A 14,455-nucleotide genomic window follows, 5' to 3' on the forward strand; every position below is an offset into this window, starting at 1 on the left:
AAAATAACATTTTTTTTATAAATATTATGAGCTCAATTGACAGGTCTTTTTGTATTTTTATTATATTGAAATTGATAAGTCTTTTGTTAATGGAAATAAGAGGATCACAATAACGCACATTCTATATATAAATTTTGTATATATTTTTTTTTTAGCGCAACACTTCAAAGGGTAAGGATTTCCTGTCCTAAAGTCTCAATTATTTCACAATTATTTCAAAATTTTCATATTTAATTTTTTTAATGATCTAATGAATAAATTGAATATGGATATAATTTTTGTAGTAACACTATAAATACTAATTAATATATCAACAAATATATACACGTGGGATTCACCAGTTGACATGAAACCCTCTTAACGTTAAATCTAACTAGTAATGCTAAGAACACATGGAATGGAGGATTGTTGTGCCAAACGCTCGACGAGGGCTTGTCCTGAGTATCTTTTAATGATCTGAACTATTTATATTGTATAATTCGTTGAGTAAATTATTCATGTAAAAAATCAAATTGATTGGACATTTGTAACCTATTAACAAGAGCAAATTTAGTTTTTTAAAAATAAACAATTAACACGATTTTTGATAATTTTAAAAAAATATAAGATATGATCATAGGACTATAGATATCTGATTAATTTGATTTTTTTTTTTTATAGATGGCATACTCGATGAACTCTACAATATAAACAATTCAGATAATCAAAATAGACTAGAGAAACACTCCCAAAACAACTCATAGCAGGATTGTTGTGCCTTGGGGCACAGTAGCAAACCTTAATCTGGAACACTGAGACCAAATATATAATGGGATATAAATGTCTCATAAAAGACGAGTTTCACACAAAAAATGGGCCCCACTCCTTATGAACGGTGGTGCTACATGCACCAATTAATATACTAACTAGTGTATCAACACTAGTTATGACATTATTATTGACCTCACTCATTAATCACTTTACAAATTTCAAAAATCTTTTAAATTATGTCACATCATCAATTGGTATACTAATTAGTACACAAATTGATATATATAACATTATTCCCTTACGAAACATATGTGTCATGTTTTGTATTTAATCCTCTATATGTACACTTAAATTTATTGATATACTAATTAATTTATCTAATATTATTGTAATTATCTACATAGAGGGAACTTGGCACACTTGAAATACTTAAAACAATAAAGTCTTAAAACAAACATATAGATGACATATTGTCAATTGCTTTTATAGCTGTCATTGTGAATAAAAAAACAATAATACTTGAGATCTCTGAAAGTGATATTCTAAAAGCACTATTAGTGATATGGTAATGGACAAAACTTACTGTTTGTATCTTATTTTTTATTTTTTATTTAAAGTACTTGATAACTTATTAGTAATGTTTTAGAGCACCATTTTTAATAAGATGTATCATAACCGATAAAAAAAAACTCAGCCCACTTCCAGGTTTCAACTTTCAAGTTTAACCCCTCTATAAATAATCCACTTCTTATGATATAAATAAATATATGAGAGAGTGAGAGAGAGAGAGAGAGAGAGAGGACAGAATGGGGAGAAAGTGTCATCCTTTATTGAGGGGAGGAAGGAGAGAAACTAAATACAGTCATGGCTTCTCTGCAGCTCAGATGGAGTCTCTTGCTAGTGTCTGTGAAGCCATCTTACCTCCCCCACCTTTCAATTCTCTTGATGTCGCTCAAAATCAAGCCCAAACCAACAAGAAGTCCATTCAATTTTTTCACAAGGCTTCTGGCTCTCACAATCCAGTACCTGATGAGGTTACAATTCTCTCCCTCTCCCTCTCTCTCTCTCTCTCTCTCTCTATATATATATATATATAGATATATATATGTATACTAGAGGTAATTATAGCAATTATTTGAAGTAATTAGAAAAAATTGAAACAGTTTATAACAATCATCATAATTTATGGATATTTTCAAAAAATAAAATTAAGTGACATCTATGCCAATTTTATTTATTTATTTATTTGTTAGTATAGAAGATATATATAAATATATATATGTTTGTCCATATGTGTGTGCACGAATGGCATAATGCCTAAAGGGTTGAACATGAAAGTTCTATTACACATGACTTTCATCCGCGATTTAATCAATACATGTATTTCGTATATAAATAATGATATATGAACATACTTTATGTGCAATGTTATGATTTTTTTATTTATAATGAAAACATTTATTATTGTGTTCATAAATTTATAAGTGTCATTGTTATATCATTTTTATTATAAATTAAATACAAAATTTCTTTAAACCTATCATTTTCATTTTTTGATTATTGCATGTTTAAAAATTTTAGAATTTATTCATAAAATTTTGTACTAGTGGCCAAGTGAGAAGGGAGTTAAATACAAGAACTTTATTATAAATTAATTTTTAGAGATCTTGAGTTTGATTTTACAGTTAAATATGAAAACTTTATTATAGGCTAATTTCTAGTGGTCACATGTTTGACTTTTATGGGACGCAAAACATTTGTGTATGCAAGATTAAATTTGTGGGTAATTAAAAATATTGAGAGTTGATTCATAAAGTCATATACTACTTGACAAATATACCCTTTTTGTGTGTTGGAATGGGAACACAGATTGCAGAGATGATAGTGAAAAGGACATTCTTTGAAGCTGTGATATTGCTGAAACTAGTTCTAGCAGTTCTATCAACAAGGCTGGGGACATTGTTGCTCTGTGGTTCTCTTTGTCTTTGTGGTGATAAATGGCCATACATTAAAAAATTCTCAGATATCTCTCTTGAGGAGAGAGAGAAAGTGATTCAGAAATGGCTAAGGCATAGGTTTTTTACTCCCATCAGACTTGCGTTTGTGTTCATCAAATTCTTATGCCTCTTTGTCTTCTTCTCCCAGGTATTGTTTCTCACTTGTCAAATTTCTTTTGGGTTAATTAGACTAGCACCTTTACCTATTAGCAAATATTATTTTACCTCTTTCATTTATAAATCTATACATTTTGACCATTTTAACTATGAAAATGTATTACTTTCACCCCTCTAAACCATTTCAAAAAAGAGCGTATTTATACGATTTTCAAAATTGAGATGGTGCATTTGTACGAGTTCATAAATTAATTGGGTAAAGTAATATTTACTAATAGAGGATGTAATTTTGGCATAATTAACCCATTTTCCCCCTCTAATTCCTATACCTAGATAATATAAATAGATTTGTTACTCAATTTTCTTATTATTAGACACAAAAATAATAAATTTCAAATTAATAAATATACGTGAAACCATTATTGGATAGCCTATGCTGAGAAAATCAGGAGTACTAGCGCATTTGACTCTTTCACAAAGGGATCTTACTTCTTTGAATTTATTGGCCAAAATTTTGCTATTTCGTTTTCTACCACCTACTCATAATGAGTGTGGATCCCATTCCTATTGTCAGTAAAAAAATGTAATAGAAAGTGATGAATCTCTAATAATAATCTTAGGACATGTTTGACTAGCGTGATTAATGAATGATTAGTTAGCTAGTTGAATTGGCGGTATACAACTCTTCTTGTTTACGTTTGTTTTACAATAGATATAGAAATATATAATTTAAACTTTATGTTTGTTTCGTATTATTAATTTTAGGATAAATTACAAATATATTCTTTAAGGTTTGCTTAAAATACAAATTGTCTTCTGTGATTTGAAAAATTATAAATATTCCCTTGTTAGAATTTTTTATTTAGCAAAATTAACTAAAAAATGAAATTCATAATTGTTCTCCTAAACAATAATAAAATTACCTAAATTATTAATTAAAATATATTTCTAATATCATTAAAAATTGGTAATTGACTTAATAATTTATTAATAAAAGAAGCGATTTATTATGAAATTGAAAACCTCAGGGGATAGAATATAATTTCCAGAACTACATGGGAGATTCGCATTTTAATCAAATCTCAAGAGGTGTATTTATAATTTATTTTTAATTCTATTATTTAAAAATTTATCAATTTTGTTAAATAAAATATCTATCAAAAAATTTTTTAATCAAACAATAGAATGTGAGTTATATATATTAATAATCTGAATCCTGTCAACCAAGTGTTGTATTGGCCATGATTCAAACAGATGGAACAAATCTCAGTCATTAAAAGCACAAATATATCTTTCCATAATTAAGATTTTAAAAGAAAAGTAGAAGCAAATCCAGTACAAAGACACACATAACATATTAGAAAAATTTTAAATTTTTTTTGTGGTAATTGAAATTTTTTTGTATCGAATTTTTTTTATAAAAATGTTGAGGAACTTTAATTATTATGAAATTATTGTATATCATTTATTTTATAAAATTTAAATATCAGAACCTTAAAAAAAAATTCCTTACTATAATCTTGGTCATCTCTTGCCTTATTTTGGGAAAATTAGATGATTTTTTTTTTCAACTAGTAAGATCAGTATATGATTCTTGAAGATGATACTTTTTAATATTAAATTTGGTTGTTATATTAAGGGTTATTTACACGAAGATCTCTTTAACTATTAGTGAATATTACTTTACTCCCTTTATCTTTTAATTGGTATATTTTGACATTCTCAATTATAGAAATATATTACTTTGTAGACCTACTCCAAATCATCTGTAAAATATATAATTTTCATAGTTAAGGAGGTTAATATTTATATGAATTTATAAATGAGTAAAGTAAATTAATATTTACTAAAAGTAAATTAATATTTATTAATAATTAAAGAATTTTATTGTAATTAATCCTATTATATTTACTAATAATTAAAGAATTTTATTGTTTTACTAATAATTAAAGAATTTTATTGTAATTAATCCTAATATTAATAATTATTGTTACTATCAAAGTACTTTTAAAAGATATTGACTTAAAAAACTGTCTTGTCACCATATGGTCCGTAGGTTTTAAATTGAAAGGGACCCATAAATCATATAAAATGTATTCACATAATCATTGACAATACTGCACTTTCCTATATATTATATGATAATAATGAGACAGATTTATGTCCCTTTCAAATAGGGAGGTGGCACTAAATTCGTGGTTGATAAAAGCATCTTTCACTCTTCATTTTTCCGTAATCTGTCAATTCATTTACTTTAAACATTTGGACAAATAATTTTAATGCTTCTAGTGTCTTTTCTTTATTTCTTACACATTACTTGCAATTTGATTAGATAAGATGGCGTGACAGAACTGAATATATAGAAATGTGATATTTTGACGGTGAACAAATTATTTATTTTTTAAAAAAAATTAATGAAATAACTTTATATAATAGGAGTGGTCTAATATTTTCTTTTTTATAAACTAAGGTCTCTATAAAATTTTTCTATAAAATTAGAACAATTTATTTGTGTCGGGCCAAAAATTTTCTATGTCAGGGTGAAATATCTCTGTATTGAATTTTTTCTGTGAAAATGTTGAGGAACTCCAACTACCATGAAAATATTGTAATTTTTTTTTTATAAAATTTTAATATTAAAAATCTTAAATAAAAAAAAAATCCCCATTTTTTTAATGTAAATTCAAACAACAAATATAGTATTTGCTATGTGAATCCACGTAAAAAGTAAAACGATAAAATTCATCCAATTGTATATATCAACGTCAACATATAATGGTATATAACAATCTCAACATGTAAAGTTTGGGAAACACTGGTCCACACCATTCAAAAGGTGTAACATATGTGTTATATAATTGTGTGTGTCAATTTCCAACTACACTGCCAACTAAGTACTTAGCTAGAGAACACCGGCAGAATAGATTAAGCCCGAACGACCTGCAACAGAAAGAAGAGATTCCGGCAGTGGTTCGTCCACCCGGGGGCACTCCGATGATCAATTCAGTTATCTCTCAAAGATAGCAAAAGTGTTTAACTCACTATTCAGAGCATAAAAAGCATACCTTAGACTCATGGGAGTGCCTCTCTTTTATAGCCAACACTTACCTAATCCCAATAGAAGCCTAGCTTCAGCCTCCATTTGGGAAGTGGGTTGGCTTTTTGGTTTTTTGGCTTTTTTGGCTATTTTAGCCTAGGCTAAAAAGCTTGGTTTGGGAAGGGTTTTTTGGCTTTTTTGAATTTTTTTGTGAGAGAAGAGTGTAATGATTATGAGTTGGATGTGATGTTTTGTTTATTGTGGCTAAAATAGTCTATTTTGTCTTTTGTGACTAAAATAGCCCCAAACCTCTTTGCCAAACGGAGCCTATGGACTTAGAATTACTGCTAATCTTAGACTCCCAGTAGAATTAGGATAAACTCTCTGAGAGTCTTATCTTTACCCAAACTGAAGTCCTCTCTTATTCTAGGACTATTGTCCGTTATCCGCTTATCCCGGATTCCAGTATCTTCGCAGATAACCTCGACCTAGCCGAGATCATCTCGGCATCGTGACCAGGACACGTAGCACCTCGGCTGGCACTTTGGTGACACCTCAGTCACGTGTTGTCATGCAAAAATTATGTCCTCACAACTGCCCCCTAGGTTCTATTACCTCGGTATCCTGAGGTGATGGAACCTATATCATTTCTTTCATTTAGCATATCGGCTAAGTTCGCTTTATCCTTCATTATCGAGGTTATCATTCGTTAGCTCAAATATGACCAAGACTTAGTTTGTTTTCATCAATGCCTTAGAACCAAAAAATCAAGTTTTATTCAAGTTTCACAACCAAGATCGTCTTCCTAGTCGAGGTCCTGCTCCATTAAATTAAGAACTCCAAGAGTTTCATCACGCGTATGAGCTGTCACGCACAGCAACTCAACCGTTTTTGCCACGTGTCTTTTCCCTACTGAGTCGTGTCTGATACGCGCCATTAAGTCGCATCTCACTTGCGTGCGCCGTCTGACAAATACGTCGTCCTAGGTACACTAAATGCGTTTGTGCCGCCATTTCGTGTGTTTGATCAAAATCACTCATCTCTCTCCGTCTTTTCACTTTTGCATCTTCATTCTTGTTCAAACTTTCTCTCTCAAATGCTTGTATGTTTATCTTCTTTTTACTCTTGCATGATTCTGTACTTAGAATAATTTTCATGTCTTCAATGTACACCTTAACTGTGCAACCTCCTCGGGGTGGAATACCTCGGTTAAACCACTATCAGTTTATTTCAGCAAGTACATAGGTACTTCTTTTCAATACAACCTTGGCTTAACTTGTAAACTTTTCTCAAAATTTCAACAAGTGTTAAACCAATCTTCCTCTAATCATGACCTCGGTTTAACTTTAACTTGTAAATTTTTCTTAAAATTTCAACAAGTATTAAACATGACCTTGGTTTAACTTCAACTTGTAAATTTTTCTTAAATTTCAACAAGTGTTAAACATGACATCAGTTTAACTTCAACTTGTAAATTTTTCTTAAATTTCAACAAGTGTTAAACATGACATCGGTTTAACTTCAACGCATAAATTTTTCTTAAATTTCAGCAAGTGTTAAACATGACCTCAGTTTAACTTCAACTTGTAAATTTTTTTTAAAAATTTCAACAAGTGTTAAACATGACCTCAGTTTAACTTCAACTCGTAAATTTTTCTTAAATTTCAACAAGTGTTAAACATGTCCTCAGTTTAACTTCAACTCGTAAATTTTTCTTAAAAATTTCAACAAGTGTTAAACTGATATTGGCTTGAAAATTCCAACTCCTAAGCATTATTTTCCAGCCCTCTGCCCCCTAATGTGAACTTAAGTTCCACTTGGGTTCTCATTAAGCATGTGGCTCTGACCTCGTTGTAAAAGTCTATATTTAAACAGAGACTAGCCGATGTTCTCAACCTTGGTTCTTCTGTTAATCTTACCCAAGTGCACTTAGTTTCAATCTGTGTTTGACTCTGCCGATATGGCAAGTCCAGGTTAATTCAACTTAGTTCAACTCTATTATATGCAAGTAGAAACTCTGTCGTATAATAGGTCTAAGTTATTCGTCATGTTTCAATCAGAAATATCGCCAACTTAGTTCAACTCTTTTATATGCAAGTAGGAACTCTGCCATATAATAAGTCTAAGTTATTCGTCATGTTTCAATCAGAAATATCGTCATAGGACTGGTCGATCCTATCGCACAGATTTCAAATTCACAAAAGTCAAACTTTATTATTACTTCAGCCGATATGCCCCATTGCCGCCAACCGAGATGATTCTATTTGGCCCAAGTTTGGCCTCCCTATTATCCTTCTTATTGCCGACAACCTTTCTCAGGATGAGGTCTCTAACCTTGAACTCTCTTGGGCTGACCTTCTTATTGTAAGCCCTAGAAAGTTGTTGCTGGTATGCCCCCAGCCGAATTGCTGTTCTCTAGCACGTTGCAGGTGGATTTCAATAACATTTTCACGCTTTTTTACATAGACTTTAGCTTCCTTTTGCATGTAAGGCCAAAAGAATCCCTGCGATATTGCTCTATGGGCAAGGGATCTGCCCCCTGCATGGCTTCCACCTACTCCTTTGTGGACCTTATATAAAAAGTCTTTAACTTAGGCTGAGCTTTTCTCTTCTCAGACTTAATCATTTGGGCCAAGATCTTGTCTTCTGGAATCTGGGATCTGCCCACTTTAGGCTGAGCTCTTCTCTTCTCGGACCTAATCATCTAAGCCGAGATCGTGTCTTCTGGGATTCTCCATGCCCGACCTCCCGCGAAAGCCAGTGAGAATGTCCCTTGGTCCTGCCATGTTGAGGGACTGCAAGAACCGTTTTCTACCCCCCTTTCTAGGCACCTCTCTTGGTCACTGGAATCGGCGTATCTTGTAGCGGGAACGGTGGCTGCATGACGTTATTCTGCATCAGGAAATTGACGACCGTTTGCAGGTCCGCCAATTTGTTCGCCATTCCTTTCATCTCGTCGTCCCTCCGCAGGCATCTATCTTTCCGATTTCTTCGGTACGCCGCCCTCCTGACCGACGTTCTTTCCTCCGTGATTCTTATCACGAGTCTCTTCGTTGCAATTGTCTTCTTCAACGTCAAGGTCAATATGTTTCCCACTTTCAGTAGGGGTGTCGTCCCCAACCTTCTCTTTCTGTCCGTTGTTGGCCATCTATTCTTTTTTCTTTCCCACAGACGGCGCCAAATTGTGTGTGTCAATTTCCAACCACACTGCTAACTAAGTATTCAGCTGGAGAACACCGGCAGAATAGATTAAGCCCGAACGACCTGCAACAGAAAGAAGAGATTCCAGCGGTGGTTCGTCTACCCGAGAACACTCCGACGATCAAGTCAGTAATCTCTCAAAGATAGCAAAAGTGCTTAACTCACTATTCAGAGCATAAAAAGCATACCTTAGACCCATGGGGGTGCCTCTCTTTTATAGGTAACACTTACATAATCCCAATAGAAGCCTAACTTCAATGGACTTAGGATTACTGCTAATCTTAGACTCCCAGTAGGATTAGGATAAACTCTCTAAGAGTCTTATCTTTACCCAAACGAAAGTCCTCTCTCATTCTAGGACTCTTATCATTTATCCGCTTATTTCGGATTCCGGTATCTTCGCAGATAACCTCGGCCTAGCCGAGATCATTTCAGCGTTATGACCAGGACACATGACACCTTGGCTGGCACTTCCGGATTCCGGTATCTTCGCAGATAACCTCGGCCTAGCCGAGATCATTTCGGCGTCATGACCAGGACACGTGGCACCTCGGCTGGCACTTCGGTGACACCTCGGCCACGTGTTATCATTCAAAAATTATGTCCCCACAAAAAAAAAAATGATATAATTTTATATTTTCATAGTCATAACTAAAAAAAAATGTTATAACTAAATATAACATGAGGCATAACTAAAAAATTCATGAGTCATAACTAAAACAATATCATAATTAAAGAAAAAAATTGATTATAATTAAAGAAGAAAATGACATAATTAGGAGTGTATATGGTGCACCCCTTTGAAGAGTGTGTATGTTTGAATTTTCCATAAAGTTTAGAATTAATATTAGTCTTGTTAAATTGGAAAATATAACTCTCTTCAAATTGAAATATTTCAAATATACCTTAGCAAAATTTTACCCACCTTTTGCTGCAAAATTTTCTAAATAAAATGTATAAGGCCTCGTTTGAGAATAGGCTAATTTAGTAACTTTTTGGCTATTTGACTAAAATATGAGCTAAAAAAAACTAGTATGTTTGGGATAACTTTTTAGCTTTTTACGACAAGATGTGCAAAAAATAAAGAGAAAAGAGAATCTTTGACTTTTTGATATGGGTTGTTGGCTTTTTGGCTAATTTAGTAACTTTTTGGCTTTTTGGCTAAAAGGGATGGTTCCCAAACGAGGCCTAAGTTTTATCTTTAGTGATTATATAAATACAGATTGCCTCCTGTGATTTGAAAAATTACAAATATCTCCTTGTTCGTATTTTTTATTTAATAAAATTAACTAAAAAAATAAAATTTATAATTGCTCTCTTATACAATAATAAAATTACTTAAATTATTAATTGAAACATATTTCTAACATCATTAAAAACTGTTAATTGACTTGATGATTTATTAATAAAAATGACGATTTGTTATGAAATTAGAAACCTCAGAAAGTGGAATGTAATTTCCAAAATCACAAGTGCGATTCGTATTTTAATCAAAATTCAAGGGGTGCATTTGTAATTTATCTAATAAAAAATTCTTACATAATTATTGAACAAAATGTTAAGAAACTTTTATTTTAAAACAAAACACCCATCATTTTTACTTTATTTTTATATAACAAGTGCGTTAGAAATACAGAAAAAATTTACACAATGAGATATAAACCCATTTTGTAAATTTCACCCATGCACTTAAACTTATTATCTTATGTATGAATGAAGTTTTCCTTTTTCTCCCGCACAATTTTTTTTTTATTGATTCTTCTTCTATGGTGATCTATAGAAAAGACAAATTTTAGCTAGCACACCTAGAGAAATACTATATACTAATAAACCTATAATTGGAATGTAATGCAATTGAAGATGCCATTTTTTGTACTTGGCAAAGATTGGTAGATGCTTCCACACTGTAGACAGTTCCAATCTTTCTACTAAATACAACTAAAGTTAGAATAATAAAAAAATTAAGATAAATTTTAATAGCAAAACTCTTTTAATTTTCCCACTAAATAGGCAAAAGTTTTGAACCTCATTTCCATTTTTGTTATAGGTTGATGAAAATTTTGACAATCCAGCATGGGAAGCAATGGGGTATCAACCAGACACAACTGAAAACTTGTCCAATGACCAAAAGGAGGAGAGACCTCTTCAAAAAGGACTTGTAGAAACCATACATGAGACTAACGACTCAACCCTACTCCATTCCCTCACTCAAAAAGGCCTTAAAGTCACAAAAGACCCCAAACAAGACCTATACAAAATCAAATGTGATGTCGTAATAGTCGGCTCCGGCTGTGGCGGCGGTGTTGCGGCTGCAGTTCTGGCAAGTTCCGGCCGGAAAGTAGTCGTTCTCGAAAAAGGAAACTACTTTACAAAATCAGATTATTCATCACTAGAAGGACCATCCATGAGTCAACTATATGAACAAGGAGGGATTTTCGCTAGTCTTGATGGGAAAATGATGATCTTGGCAGGATCAACGGTTGGTGGTGGCTCGGCCGTGAACTGGTCAGCATCGATCAGAACCCCGAATTTCGTGCTCCAAGAATGGGCCAAGGACTGTAAACTTTCACTGTTTTCAAGCCCTGAGTACCTCTCTGCCCTGGATGTAGTGTGTCAAAGAATTGGTGTTACAGAGAAATGTGTGCAAGAGGGGTTCAAGAACCAAGTGCTCCGTAAAGGGTGCGAAAAGCTGGGTCTTGATGTCGAGCCAGTGCCGCGAAATTCCACGGAAGATCATTACTGTGGTTCTTGCTGTTTTGGGTGCAAAACAGGAAACAAAAAAGGGACTGATTCAACTTGGCTTGTTGATGCTGTGGATCATGGCGCAGTGATCATAACCGGATGCAAAGCCGAGCAACTAGTACTTGAGAAAAGCAATGCTGGAGGGGGGATAAAAAGAAGAAACAAATGCTTGGGAGTGATAGCAAAAAGTCAAAACACAAACATAGCAAAGAGGCTGCAAATCGAAGCCGAAGTAACAATCTCAGCTTGTGGCTCCCTCTTGACACCTCCCCTAATGCTCGCCAGCGGGCTAAAAAACCGTCACATTGGACGCAACCTCCACCTCCATCCGGTCCTAATGGCGTGGGGGTACTTTCCTCCAAACTCTGATTCAGAGCCCAAAGGGAAAAGTTACACCGGTGGGATAATCACCTCGGTACATAAAGTGATGTCCGAGGAGGACTTCAATGTCGTAGCCCTGATTGAAACTCCGACATTGGGCCCTGGACAATTCGCCGCAATATGTCCTTGGGAGTCAAGACTCGACATCAAGAACCGGTTGCTCGGGTATGCGAGGACGGCTCATTTGTTTTCGATGATCAGGGACCAGGGCTCGGGGGAGATTAGGCAGGAAGGGAGGGTGAGTTATGAGTTGAGTGAGCTGGACCGGGAAAACATGAAGGCAGGGTTGAGGCGGGCATTGAGGATTTTGGTGGCAGCGGGGGCGGTGCAGGTGGGGACACACCAGAGTGATGGGCAGAGATTGAAATGTGAAGGGGTTAGCGAGGAGGAATTGGGAGAGTTTTTGGATAGTGTTTGGGCAGCTGGAGGACCAAAGGCAATGGTTGAGAATTGGAACACTTATTGCTCAGCTCATCAAATGGGGAGTTGTAGGATGGGAGTGAGTGAGAGAGAAGGGGCTGTTGATGAGAATGGGGAGAGCTGGGAAGCACAAGGACTGTTTGTTTGTGATGCTAGTGTTTTGCCTACTGCTGTTGGTGTCAACCCCATGATCACCATCCAAGCAACTGCTTATTGCATCTCAAAAAAGATAGTAGAGTCTTTGGAAAATAGGGAAGTTCTCTAGATGTGTTTTCGTTTTCTTCATTTTCATATTTGGTGTTTTAGGAGACAAAAGCAATAAATGATTCAGTAAAAAAATTCATTGTCTGTATCAGTTTCATTTTTGTGGAAGTAATAGTTTACAAATTTTGAAAGTGTAATGAACAAAATTAGACTCGAGATGTTCACGATCTCTTCAAATTTGAAAGAAAAACAATTTTTTTTTTTTTAAACAATGCCAAACGGAACATGCTTGAGAACTCTAAACCATAACCCAAAAGATAAGTTGTCATCTAGACTAATAGCAAAACATGCTTTTATGTCTACGTCACTTGTATGGTCCATTCCTTTTGCAAGGAATACTGGCAACTTCCATGCAGACAAAAGAAACGTTTGCATACATTTTTTCAGACTCAGATGAATTTTCATGGTCTTCATTGTAAGCATTAGAACTTATAACGCCATTGTGATTTAGACTTCTAAAGGTTTGCAATGTCAAAAAAGCAAACATATATGTAAATTTTGTTGAATTTGTAATTTAAGGATATATCCCCCCTCCTTCGGCAGGGCCGGCCCTGAGGTTGAGGGGGCCTAAGGCGAACTTTGAAAATGGGGGTCCGTCTTACATTGAAAAAAAAAAATTCATGAATAAACGATAAGTTATAGCTTTTTTATTTATTTGTAGTCACAAAAAAATTTACTTACACATATAATCATTAAAATTATAAACAAAACAATTTAATGAAACAAAATTAGGACAAAAAAATAAGGAAAAAATTATTCAATTAAAACTGATAAAGACCTAGGTAAAAAAATTTGGGCAAAATTATTTATTCTACTAAAATCTAATAGATAAAGAAGGTTAAAAAAAAAAAAAATAGGGCCCATATATTGTATGTATTGTTTTTCTTGGGCCCAAATATTTTTTTTATATATATATATTTTCATTTTAATAAATATAAGCAAAAAACTACACTTATAAATAAGTATGGGCTAAACCATACATGGACCCAATAAATATTTTGAGGCCCTTTAAATTGATCCTAAAACCAAAAAAAGAAAAACATTAAGCCTATAATATTTTACCAAATTTGGAGGCCCTATTTTTGGGCCAAAATTTTGAGGCCTTACTGGCCTTAGGCCAGGGCCGGCCCTGTCCTTCAGCAATGTCAAATGTATTCGATGAAGTTGGAAAATCTTTGCTCTTTGTTTCTTTGCTCTTTCTTTCTTCCCCCACCCCCCCTTAATTACCCAAAAAGCTTGTCAAAATGTTTGGACACTATACATGTTTTTGACACAAAAAATTGTTACTTGCTATATGAATAGAAGAAAGCAGTAATGTACCAGAGCATACAAGAAAAAGAGCAATCCAAACTATGTGGATTGTGATTAATGTTGGATCTCCCCCTCATGTATTAAAGAGTTCCTGAAAGGCCCATTCTCGCGGTCTTTTGCAGCATCAGTTAGGGGAAGGAACCTCTTGAACCCGGGTGTAGTTGCACCTATCTCAAGGGCATCTGCTCTTGTTAGCACATCTCTTGAATCAGCAATAACTGATGGTAATAGGTGG

General features: G+C 33.8%; 1 protein-coding gene across 1 annotated transcript; it reads left to right on the forward strand.

The window, feature by feature from the left end:
- Window positions 1-1,404: 1,404 nt before the first annotated feature.
- LOC114269016 (long-chain-alcohol oxidase FAO1) lies at window positions 1,405-13,115 on the forward strand. Its single transcript, XM_028210265.2, has 3 exons — window positions 1,405-1,784; window positions 2,620-2,895; window positions 11,150-13,115. The coding sequence occupies exons 1-3, from the start codon at window positions 1,557-1,559 to the stop codon at window positions 12,908-12,910; spliced, it is 2,265 nt and encodes a 754-aa protein (XP_028066066.2). The 5' UTR covers window positions 1,405-1,556; the 3' UTR covers window positions 12,911-13,115.
- The last annotated feature ends 1,340 nt before the right edge of the window (window positions 13,116-14,455 follow it).

Source organism: Camellia sinensis, chromosome 7 (genome assembly GCF_055761805.1).
Source record: "Camellia sinensis isolate YWXY chromosome 7, ASM5576180v1, whole genome shotgun sequence".
NCBI classification, from domain to species: domain Eukaryota; kingdom Viridiplantae; phylum Streptophyta; class Magnoliopsida; order Ericales; family Theaceae; genus Camellia; species Camellia sinensis.